This window comes from Oryza brachyantha, chromosome 5 (genome assembly GCF_000231095.2).
Source record: "Oryza brachyantha chromosome 5, ObraRS2, whole genome shotgun sequence".
Taxonomy (NCBI): Eukaryota; Viridiplantae; Streptophyta; class Magnoliopsida; order Poales; family Poaceae; genus Oryza; species Oryza brachyantha.
In genome coordinates, this window is record NC_023167.2 from 3,002,573 (window position 1) to 3,014,991 (window position 12,419).

Genomic DNA, 12,419 nt, shown 5'->3' on the forward strand with positions numbered 1-12,419 from the left:
CAGATGACTGAAACTCATATCTCTAATGTCGAACGCGATATATGCCAGCTGATATCGTAACTTATCCTATTTAGAATGAATTAGTGTTATGAGATACTAAATAAATACAGTATCAGTATTAGATCTAATATTACATTGGCACTAATCGATGCTTGCACTGGTTAGCTGATACTTGGTATCACGTGTTACTAGCTAATACCATAATGTTATCAGTTGATATTATATTATTATGGTGGTATCGATTGATACACTATTATAAATACTTATAAAACATAAAATGGTCTAAGGTGACTGTACAGGAGGTCACAAAACGTTACTTGGTACACTTGACGCGAACATGGTATCCCTAAGTATTATGGTTTCTTTCACATATTTTTTTTTGATTTTTACGCACTTTCCAAACCTTTAAACGGTGTACTTTTTGTATTTTATTACATAGAATTATTGTCTCATATCTCTAAAATAGGTTTCTCACTCTACAGTGGTTAATTCCATTGTTCATACCATTAAATAGATTTTATAAAAGTTAGTAAATATTTTATTTTTCATCTTCATCTATATAAAAAAAGGCATATCTAATATTACATGATATGATATACTCTCTCGATTTTCAAAAGATAAGTATTTCTATGATTTAAATATTGTCACATAATATAAACATTTCTAATAATATCCACAAGATTACTTATCTCATTCATTACTTTTCATTCCAAATTCCTCATTTATCTCCATCTATACTCTCACTCTATTAATTCATCGTTTATTAAGGGATATTATAGTCATTTTTCCAACATAAATCTATGTTGATTATATAATCTAGTACTTATATTTATAGCGAAGAAAATATATACTAATATTATAAATTTAGACACATTATTGTTGTGTGCAATCAGTAGGAGGATGACTCTTTCTGTGGTAGTTGAGAAATCCTTGGTGTAACGATTTTTTCACCCTATTTTCACATAAAATAGTTTGTAGTAGAAAGATACATGCTTCCTCTGTAAAATGTGAAAATGTTGTGCAGCTCTCCTGCGTAATCAGAATATATAGGATACTCCCTCTGTTTCATAATGTATCTGTTTCATAATGTAAGATGCTTGACTTTTTTTACAAAAAAATTATGAAAATATCACTTATTTTGCTCGTGACTTAATTTATCATCAAAAGAACTTTAAGCACGACTTTTTATTTTTTATATTTACACTGAATTTTAAAATAGAACGAATGGTTAAATGTTGCAAAAAAAAAGTCAAAACGGAGGTAATTGTACATATGGTTTTTAGCTCCACTTCTGCACTACGGTAACTAATAAACAGCCCAACTAATAGCTTATTGGTTTCCCAACCTACAGGATGCAAGAAACATGCCATTGACCAATAAAACAAAAGGCTTTTACGACTTTGCCACTGGTTTTTTTATTGCAAGAATGACATTTTTAAATTTTCTAGTGGTAATGTTTTTCATATAGTGATCAGTTTATAATTGTCTCATAAATCAATGGGGGAGTGATGTCAAATACCATAAAAACTCCATGCCTTAAAATTTTGATCGCATCTTCGACGTCAACAAATAAACTTGCAAATGCAATAAGAATACTTCATATACCACTTTGATTCTTTGAATTTGAATGGTCCACTTAATCATATTTGCATAAATAATTTTGCAAGTCCATCTTGGCACAAATGAGCAAGATCTATGAGGCTTCAGCTGGAAATAGAGCAATGAGAATAATTCGGTAACGGGAATTGGTAGTCCGTCTAGAGGGTGTTCCTTCAGAGCCTCTTCCATCATCAAGTGCAAGCTCTGGTTTCTTGTGAGGAAGAAAGTCGGCGTTGCACGGATGTCCCACGATGAGCTAAAATCCTGCAGAGGATAAGAATGAATGCTTATATATCAGAAGAGCATTACTGCATTGACTCCTACGCACAAGACATGCAAAGCGAGTGTTACCAGGCTGCAAGCGAATAAGGTTGGTTTTATTAATATTCTATATCTGATACTTTTAATTAGTATTCAAACATAAAGTATTCAAACATTCGATGTTACGAGGACTAACAAAAGTCCCGAGGAACCGAACAGTCTCAGAGAAGAGTTCTTGGTTAAGAAAAATCCGACAAACCACTTCCAAAGAGTGGATTTGACCCAAAAAAAAAAAAGGAGAAGTTGGAATTACCATTAGATCATCAACATGATGCAACAGGCCCACAACAGGAAGAACTGAAATTTCCCACAACCTCAAAACAAAACAATGAGTATGTCAGATATAGTACTTAGCATCAAAAATTTTCATGATTTTAACTTGTGAGATTTCAGACAACAACAAAATGGCCATATCCATCAAAACAGAGTTGTAACTGCTGTGTGTATTGCCCAGAAGGAGCAGACATCCCAAAAACAAGCAAAACAAATCCCATTGAGGAAAAAAAGGAACTACCAAGTGTGTGAGCATTGCAAGTCCTGTTCAGAACAACCAGGATTACAGTATAATGTTGTCCAACAAAACCAAAATAAAATGGTTCTAAATAATAGCCAATGAGGTTTTGAAGCTTTTACAGTCAAACTAGAGCAACTGTAAAAAACAGCCCTACATGTCAGCATAGCTAGAAAGGACTACACACAAGGATTTTGCATCAACTAAAAGCAGAAACTTATACAAATACAAACTAGGGAGGAATAAGAAATGGTGATTTTCCACACAGTATTAGCTACTACCTCCGTCTCATAATAACCTTATTTTTGTTTTTCCGTATCCAATGTTTTATCATGTCTTATTTGAAAATTTTATATAAAAACTTAAAAAAATTAGTCACGCATAAAGTGTTATTTATATTTTATCATCTAGTAAGAATAAAAATATTAATCACAAAAAAATTCAAATAAGACAAAGAATCAAAACATTGTATTAAAAAACTGAAAAATAATCTTATTTTGGAACGGAGGGAGTATAAGTTAACAGCTGATCAACTTTCGTGGATCATTTCTGACTTGTCAACTGGAATATCTAATTGCTTTATTCTTATCGAGATTTTAGTCTATTCTGTGATTCTGTCTCATTAGATAATTGTACTTCCTAAGACAACAAGACCATGTGACAAGAATTGCATGGATATCAACTTCTTAAAAACTGAAGATCACAAGCTAATGCACAACAAACAACATAAGAAAGAAAGGGTATCCTTGATCCATTGAGAAAATTGCTATCTTCCCTACAATCTTCCCAGGTTTCATTATTCAATCTTCTGACCCCAGCACTCTTTGCATGCTATGATTTGCACATTGCCCACTTTGAAATCAAGCTCGTCTTCCTCAATATTTTGTCCCTGACCACAAGAAATAAAATAAACATCAGGAATCGCCTGAACATTCAACTATGTATTCTATGTTGACTATGCAGTTCGAAGACTCACCTTGCTTCAGCGTCCCATCGCAAGTTCAGCCAACAGAGCAATCACACTCCTAAGAAAAAGAAAATCCTCTGAACTCGAACATGTCATGGCCTATCCAAAAACATAGATTAGTTTCTAAAATCCACTAAGGATCTGTGTTAGGCCCAACAATTGATCATAAGCGAAAGCGAACCAAATGCATCATGCACTCACAACTGCAGAGGGTAGGGAGCCGTCAGCTCGTCATATATTCAGATAAATTCAGACAAGCACAGAAAGATAAGAGCACAGTATCGACTCATCACAGCACAATTACTAGTAATATTTTCCAGATCCAGATAACAATACTGTTCCTAAATCCACCACGATATTTTTCTTACATGAACACAGGATAGTCAAAGGCCAGGGTAACTACACCCCCAACCAAATCCTACGGCAACTACCACTAGCAGCAAGGCGAAACAAGGGAGGGGAATGGGGAGGGGCTGAGAGGCTAAGCGGAGGTGAACTTGGTGACGGCCTTGGTGCCCTCGGAGACGGCGTGCTTGGCGAGCTCGCCGGGGAGGACGAGGCGGACGGAGGTCTGGATCTCGCGGGAGGTGATGGTGGGCTTCTTGTTGTAGCGGGCGAGCTTGGCGGCCTCGGCGGCGAGCTTCTCGAAGATGTCGTTGATGAAGGAGTTCATGATGGACATGGCCTTGGAGGAGATGCCGATGTCGGGGTGGACCTGCTTGAGCACCTTGAAGATGTAGATCTTGTAGGTCTCCACGCTCTTCTTCGCCTTCTTCCTCCCCGCGCGGTCCTTCTTCCCCTCGCCCCCCTTCTCGCCGCCCTTCCCCGCGGGGAGCCGCTTCTCCGCCCTGGGCTTCTTCCCGCCCGCCGGGGCCTTCTCCGCCTTCTCGGCCGCGGGCTCCTCCTCCGCCGCGGGCTTCTTCGCCGCCGGCTTCTTCTCCGCCTTGGGCGCCATGCCTCTCTCTCTCTCTTCTTCTCGAACGGCGGTGGGAGTATTCCGGTGGAGAGGCGTGGGGAAGGGAGAAGAAAGGGGGCGATGCTTTTATAGAGGAGGCGATTCGCGCTCTGATTGGTGGGCATGCGAGCGGCGCGGATCGATGACGTGGAGGGAATCTTTGCCGTTCGCCGCTGCTTGCGGTTGACGGGTGGGATCTGTTTTGGGGCGGATTGCTGACGTGGTGAAATAGCTGGGCGCGAAGATGCGGGTTTTCTTAACCTTTTTCGCGCGCGAGCATGGCTGTGGAAGGGGCGGGTTTTTGGACGGCGGGAATTCCATTTCAGTTTTGTAGTAGTACTGGATTTGTAATTCAGGCTTGTTTATGAATATTTGGACATTTCATTTGTACTAGATTTGTAATTCAGGCTTGTTTTTAAAATATCACGTCAAATCTTTAGATATTTAAATAAAGCTTTAAATATATATAAATATTAAAACTAATTGCACAGTTATAGAAGAAATCTTGAGACGAATCTTTTGAGCGTAATTAGCCCATGATTAGCCATAAGTGCTACGGTAAACAACCTGTGCTAATGACGGATTAAATAGACTCAAAAGTTCGTCTCGCGGTTTTCAGGCGGAATCTAAATTTTGTTTTACAATTAGACTACGTTTAATACTTCAAATATGTGACATTCTCCCAAAAATTTTAGGAACTGAACGCAGCCTCAAACAAGGATCGAAACCCCATATTAATTTAGGCAGGAGTATATGTAAGAAATGTCTAAAAATATATTTCTAAAATTTTTCAACCCCATCTTTTCACTTCTCTTTATGATTATAAACCAAAATTTAAATTTCCAATCTTAATATTTAGAGTTGATTTGGGTGTTTTTCACTGATGTTTATTTTCAGCATGGGCTTTTAAATACTTAAAAATACGTATATAAATTATTTTTCGTTTGAAAATATATCGTTTGACTTTTCGATAAAAAAAGGCAAACAATCACAACTCTGTATTATAAAGAGTCCAAAAAAATAGGCTAAAAAATCAATCGCCAAGAGCCCTATAAATGAGTATATAAAATTTCAATTGTACCACACCATCGGTGTGGGTCCTTGTATACTAACTTTTTCCGTTGTTGGTTATAGTTATAGTTGGCCATAAGGCCTGAGGCCCAACGGCCTGGCCCAAGGCACCACGTCGCCGCCTGGCCCATGCACGACACGGTACAGTCGGTGTCGGGCTTGGGTCGGCCCAGCCCGACAATTGGGCCGTGATGTGTACGGGGGTGGTCCGATCTTTCGGTGAGTTATGATAATTACGACTTGGGAGAAACGTTGACGATCCGACTACAACCGTATAAGACGTTGTATTGCGCCTTAGTGATCGATATACCTCTCCTTAGGTTGTTGATCTTATCGGTGCAAGTTAACATTATCCTACAAGCAAATCGAAGAAATAAGCAATAACAAGATAAAAGCAATCTGATATTGCAAATAGGAATTGAATACAAATGATATGTTCGGGTTATGAAGAACAAGCAGACGAGCGGTTTAGCCGACACGCACGCTGCAAGCAAGTAGCAAAGGCTAAACTTTAATCTAACAAAACCCAACTAACCCAAAGGGGTAACTCACTATTTATAGAGGTGAGAGGACGACTAAGGGTTCCCTAGGGTCGTGCTCCACCAGATTGGAGCGCACCCCGCTTGGGCCCCTCTTGGGCCGAGGTCCCAAATAAATTTACAAGTCCAAAGGCCCATGATAGGAGCAGCACCTTGTTTATTTATTTCAAGATGACTGGGTTAGAATTTGACAATGAGGCTAGATCCATTGGAAAGAGGACTCTGAAACATTTCCATCAAGTACTCATGGGCTGAAAACAGAGCTCGTGTGAAGATTTGGCAGCCGTTTGAACTCAGCTCTGCATTAGGTGGCCGAATTGGATTCCAAAACTTCGAGGATTTGATCTTGATATCATCTTGTTTATCCATGATGTGAGCTACGGTTGTATCCGTAGTAGCCATGTTCACATCATCCTGGGCCACACCCTTGGCAAGCTGGGCTGGCCCAGCATGACTCGATTCAACAAAAAATATTTGGGGACATAAAATAGACTTGATTTATTCATATAAGGCAGCCAAAAAGAAAAATATGCAAAATAGACTTATTTTAACTAACTAACTAACAACCCAAAGAAGAGGGGGAGAAATAGACTTATTCAACAGCCCAGAGAAGTGAGGGACAAGATATAGACTTATTTATTGAAGAAGCACGGTGGACCGTTGTGCCTTCGGGCCGGCCTGACATGGCCCGAGTGGTATTGGGTCGTGGCTGGGCCACCGGTGCCGCCCGTGAGCCAGCACAGCACGGGCTGGCAGACTGATCGGGCCGTGCCATGGCCAACTGTAGTTATAGTAGCCCGACCGCGCGCATACGTGGAAAATTCAAGCCGATTACACGTCGACACTGGTGTTGTAGATCACAAGTTTAATTTGTCAACTCTTTCTCCTTATCGGTGTTGGCATCATGCGGTTTAAGTCGGTTGATCAGGTACCCTGCTGATTCCTTCTCTCTATTGATCAGGTTAAGTGGGATGGAGGTTGCTACAGGCTAGTAAAGATTGATGGAGGCTGCTATAGGATAGTGAAGATTCATGGAGGCTGTTATAGAATAGTGAAGATGGTATTGATGAAGGTTGCTATAAGCTGTGGCGGTTTCACTTGCCACATTAAGCATGAGGCAAATTTGTTTGTGAGGCAAGACGGATACAAATGGCGTTGTGGTTCGGGTTCACCCATTCCATGTGCTTCGTATCAACAAGATGCTTTCGTGTGCTGGGCAGATAGGCTCCAAACTGGAACGAGGGGTGCTTTTGGCGCTTCAATGGAGTGGCGTGGGTGTTGAGGACTGATGGAGAAACGAGCAGTTCCAGGTCATTGGTGGCACATCTGCCATCTCTTCCCCGTGTTCCAGGGTCTTCTAAAAGTGTTGGCAGGGATCGACACCAACTTCGTTGTTACCTCAAAGGCGTATAACGAGGATGGTGACTTTGCTGAGCTATATGTGTTCAAGTGGACCAGTCTCCTCATTCCACCTACCACTGTGCTTGTAATCAACTTGGTGGGCATGGTGACAGTTGTTGGAAATATGATCACATTTCGGCATATTTTAATCCAAAATAGTAGAACAATATGCATGACATTCATAGGGAATAATCTAAAACATAGGAATGGAATATCTAATAGCATGCTTAATCTGTAATAAGCATAAACACAAGCATTGTAAAATAATAAACAGAAGAAAAGGGAGTGTGGTATACCCTGAGAAAGACCCTCCGCTGGTATTTGAGGTAGCACTGCCTCCGTTGATGTTGTTCCTGAAAGAGTATATCAAGGCCTAGAGGGGGTGAATAGGCGATTTAAAAAATAAACCTAAAATACAGAAGCTGAGACTTTCGGAAGTTCCGGTCAGTGGCTTCGGAACTTCCGGCCTTCGGAAGTTCCGTTGATCTTCGGAACTTCCGACAGCACCAGATCTAGAACGAGAAAGGAGTAGATCTAGCCAACCAAACCTCAAATAAGCAAACCACCTCCAAGTTTTCCATAAACAGCAACTAAAGTACGCGCGGCAACCAAAAGCAATGCTTAAATAACAAGTTAGAGAGATTTCACCACAAGTGTAGACGGAGACTTTTTAACGAAGTTCCAATCCTTGAGGGGATTGTACTCTCCGTTGAGGAGCTCAAACTTGAGCCAGGTTCCACAACCCTTTTCTCAGGGTTGCACTCGTGCACTCCCCTTACTCGAGGTATCTCTTCCCTTTCGGAGGTGAGATTCAACCTTCACAAACTTTTTCCCGGCACACCACAAGAGCTTCGGTGGCTCGAGGAACAACGTCTAGCCGTCTAGGTGTCCTCAACCACCAAGAGTAATTAGCTAGCAAGGAGATCTTGGGATGAATCTAGTGCTCACGAAATTTCTCACGAAGTCAACACCAAGCACTCAAACCAACTCAAAACAACCAACTCTCATACACACAAAATCCAAATCACCTAGATCCGTGGAGAGAAGGAAGTGAGAAAGCAAGGCTCAAAGTGAATCTCAAGAAAAACAAGCCAAGGGCCAAATGAATGAGTAATAGACGCAGCAACCCTAGCTTGAGGGGTTGGGGGGTATTTATACCCTCCCTCTCAATTTCTGCCCGTTGGGGCAAATGATTCCTTATTCGGAACTTTCGGACGTCTCCTTCGGAACTTCCGGTCAGTTCAAAATAGCAGCCTCCAACACTTAGAAAATTCAAAGTCAACTGCGAAAAGTCAAGTCAACGGAAGTTCCGGTCAACACCTTCGTAACTTCCGTGAATCTTACAGAACCGATTCTGGCTCCTTCGGAACTTCCGAAGATCTCCTTCAGAACTTCCGTGAAACTTATAGAACCGATTCTGGCTCCTTCGGAGGTTCCGTGAAACTTACAGAACCGATTCTGGCTCCTTCGGAACTTCCGGAGGTCTCCTTCGGAGCTTCCGTGAACCTTACAGAACCAATTCTAGCTCCTTCGGAACTTCCGAAGGTCTCCTCCGGAACTTCCGTGAACCTTACAGAACCGATTCTGGCTTCTTCGGAACTTCCGAAGGTCTCCTTCGGAACTTCCGTGAACCTTACAGAACCGATTCTGGCTTCTTCGGAACTTTCGAAAATTCCAGCACAACTTCAAAAAGATAACAAAAGATGCACTTCAAAAGCATTTCCGAGCACCGGATTCATTCCTAGATTTTATTTGCACACCCCTCTTTATAGTACGGCATTCCTAGTTGACTCAAATTCAAAGTAAATACACACGCCAACACGAATATACCGACTTTACTTCTCTTTTTACGTGGGCGGCGCAACAACAACTTTTTGATAAGGACTATTTATACCTTCACATTCTCACACACGTCATTAGTCCTCATCATTTGATTGTCATTAATCACCAAAACAAATTAGGGGCCTAGATGCACTTTCAGTTCTCGTTGCCGCCGCCGTTCCCACCGTTGTCGCCGCCGTCGCCGTGCGCGCCACCACTCCCGCTCCCGTCTTCGTCTCCCGTTAGTCGACGTGGTGGAATGATCCGAGCAGTCGTGCGAATGCACCCCCAAAAACCTTAGCACCCGCCTACCCGTGTAGGTACTCTGGCGAGAGGGGTTCTAGAGGCCTACTCGTTCCGATCACTTGTGCGTGCAAGTGATCAGAACTAGGGAGACAGAGAGGAAGCGCAAGAACTCGAAAAACTAGAGGAGCAAAAGAATGGAGAGTTTGTTTCTGCCTCGGGAGGAAGAAAGAGGATATAGAAAGCGAATCCCGCGCCCCCGGATTCCGTTACGTAATTGCCGCGCAATCACCACTGCGGGACAAAAAGGAAGGAGGCCACGTCCCGGACCGACCGGCCGGCGTGCGCGCGTGTGACGGTCTTCCTACCGTTTCAACCAGTCAACAGAGAGTCTCTTATATCTCTCTATTTAAGTTGAGATTCTACACTTTAATTCTCTAAGGTGGTATTATTGTCTCTACCATTTATTATGGGCTAGTGAAATTTTAATTAAACTTAATTAGGTCTACCCCATTTAATTAACAGCAGGTATATCATATGCGATCAACAGTGGTTACCAATCATGGGGTCCGCTCTTCGGAAAGCTCTTCTTCTCCATCTGGGTGATCTGCATCTCTACCCCTTCCTCAAGGGTCTCATGGGCAGGCAGAACCGCAGTCCGACCATCGTCATCGTCTGGTCCATCCTCCTCGCGTCGATCTTCTCGCTTCTGTGGGTCAAGATCGACAATGCGGTGTGAACTGCTCATCGGCTTGTGTAAATACCTGAGGGGGGGCTAAAATAGGATCTTCTTTTTTTAGATGAAGACTTACTTTTACACTACCTCCGTTTCATAATATAAGACTCTGTAGCCTTTTCTAAATTTATTAATTGATGAATGTATATAATTCATCTATATAAGTTTAGACAATGCTAGAAAGTCTTTCGTTACTATACGGAGGGAGTATTACGTAAGTTATGCCACTGTTTATTAGCTACTCCAGTGCTGGCGCTTGCTGCTGCTATTGACGAAACTGTGAAGCCTCCATTGCCTGCAAAGCCAAGCCAGCCCCAGCAGCGTAAATTGTGAATTTTTACTCTTCTTTTTGTGACAGCAATTGTTTTATTGCTTAGAGTCAAATTTGTTTGAGGGGATCGTTGTCACGCATACTATGGATGTTATTTATACGGAGATATTCTAATTACATTCTTTGGCTGTGAACATTTTAATTATATCTTAGCATATATCGATGTATGTCATCTCAATGTACTACTACTTGGCAAGTAGCAACACACATCCATATGTACATATCTGGAGTTGATTGTTTATGATATTTGCACCGTATGTTTCGGAGCTTTCCCTCCGACAGAGTTCCAGAGTTCAATTTGGGTGTAAATTTTAAACAGCAATCCGAGCACATGGAAGTCAAGTCTTTAACATAAAATAATCATGGCCTAAAAAACATCAAATAATTATGGCCATACTACGTCCAATTTGCGCATCAACAATAGGATTATTCCGGTTCTACACATAAAAGCGTATACACTGCTGAATTTGTATCATATTCTCTTTATCCTATAATATTCTCCTAAGACAACTAACACGAGACCATGAAAGAGTGAATATAAGATGTAACTAGAGTTATAAGTTTATAACTATAACCTCGTTTATATTAACTAGGTGCATATATGCATGCATATAATGTGGTGGAACGTTTTGATAGTAAAAATGTGCTAGTTAATGTATGCTTGTATGCATGCTTTATATTATGGGACAAAGAAAAAGAAAATAGTTACGCCTTATATTATGGGATATAGGGGGTACTTAATAGGTACCCATATTTCTATTTTATTTTTATGATAGTTAGGTTGTATTTTTCTTTTGAATTCTTTTTATTATAACAACCTAGTTCGTAGCTTGAATAGTTGAATGTGATAAAGCAACATAAGAGGTAGTTATCTTTAGCCAACTCCACCCAACTCTACTGCTAAACTTGAGATGCTCCAAGCAATTTGGAGTTATATTAATTTAACAACATTACCGACCACAATGTATCAAATCAAATAGATTACAACAATAAGACATTTATTGTTGAAATTTCATTATTTAAGATTAGTTATTAATTTGGTACGGATATGCAAATCCTACTGTAATTCTATAATGTAATTAGGGCTGGATAACGAGCCAGCTCGGTTCGGTCCAGCTCGTTAAGATAACGAGCTGGCTCGACTCGACTCGTTATCGTAACAAACTAAAAACCTAGCTCGGCTCGGCTCGTTATAAAGCTCGAGCTGGCTCGTGAGCCATACATAAAAAGTTAATATAAATAATTTTTTAATAGGTTATACAAGCAAATTTTTATTTCAAACATGCAAATCATATGAAATTGTATTTAAATATTAAAGTTTGAACCAACAAATCACATGATGAACCTATGAAGTACTGAACACATGCATTCCATGGTGAAATTAATGAACGCCGTTGAATCTCGTGTCTTTGGTCTAGCTCGTTAGGCTCACGAGCAGCTCACGAGCCAGCTCGTTAGAGATAACGAGCCAGCTCGAGCTGACTCGTTATCTCTAACGGCTAAAATGCTAGCTCGGCTCGTTAGAAAAATGAAACGAGCCGAGTCGAGCCGAGCTGAGTTTGTCACGAGTCGAGTGAGCTAACGAGCCACGAGCTTTCTATCCACCCCTAAATGTAATTGCTCATAATCGCCAAGCTGAGACCTCCAGGCCAATACAATTTATACATCCGCTGTAACTGCTATGAAATAATTCAGGAGGATTGAATTCCTCTTTGATCCATGTATTAGGGCTTTAAATCATCATTTATATTAATAAAGTCCTTAAAGTTTTAAAAAGAAAGGAGTTATATATAACCCGAACCTTCAATTAAGCATATATATATATATATATATATATATATATATATATATATATATATATATATATACACACTTTAAGAGCAGTTTTAGAGTTGTTGAGAAGGTATCATGAGGTACTAAAATT

At 40.7% G+C, this 12,419-nt stretch overlaps 2 protein-coding genes across 2 annotated transcripts; one reads left to right on the top strand and one right to left on the bottom strand.

Moving 5' to 3' along the window:
- Positions 1 to 3,684: 3,684 nt before the first annotated feature.
- On the bottom strand, positions 3,685 to 4,418 carry LOC102706191 (histone H2B.5-like). The gene has a single exon (XM_006654029.3). The coding sequence runs from the start codon at positions 4,351 to 4,353 to the stop codon at positions 3,880 to 3,882; it is 474 nt and encodes a 157-aa protein (XP_006654092.1). The 5' UTR covers positions 4,354 to 4,418; the 3' UTR covers positions 3,685 to 3,879.
- Positions 4,419 to 7,251: 2,833 nt separating this feature from the next.
- LOC107304166 (probable cellulose synthase A catalytic subunit 1 [UDP-forming]) lies at positions 7,252 to 10,167 on the top strand. Its single transcript, XM_015837008.1, has 2 exons — positions 7,252 to 7,449; positions 9,979 to 10,167. Exons 1-2 carry the CDS (start codon positions 7,252 to 7,254, stop codon positions 10,165 to 10,167), a joined length of 387 nt encoding a protein of 128 aa, XP_015692494.1.
- The last annotated feature ends 2,252 nt before the right edge of the window (positions 10,168 to 12,419 follow it).

Coding starts and splice junctions, on each gene's coding strand:
- LOC107304166 (XM_015837008.1), top strand. CDS start 7,252: ATGGAGAAACGAGCAGTTCCAGGTCATTGGTGGCACATCTGCCATCTC. Junction 7,450..9,978: donor TTCCACCTACCACTGTGCTT/GTAATCAACTTG, acceptor TGCGATCAACAG/TGGTTACCAATCATGGGGTC.
- LOC102706191 (XM_006654029.3), bottom strand. CDS start 4,353: ATGGCGCCCAAGGCGGAGAAGAAGCCGGCGGCGAAGAAGCCCGCGGCG.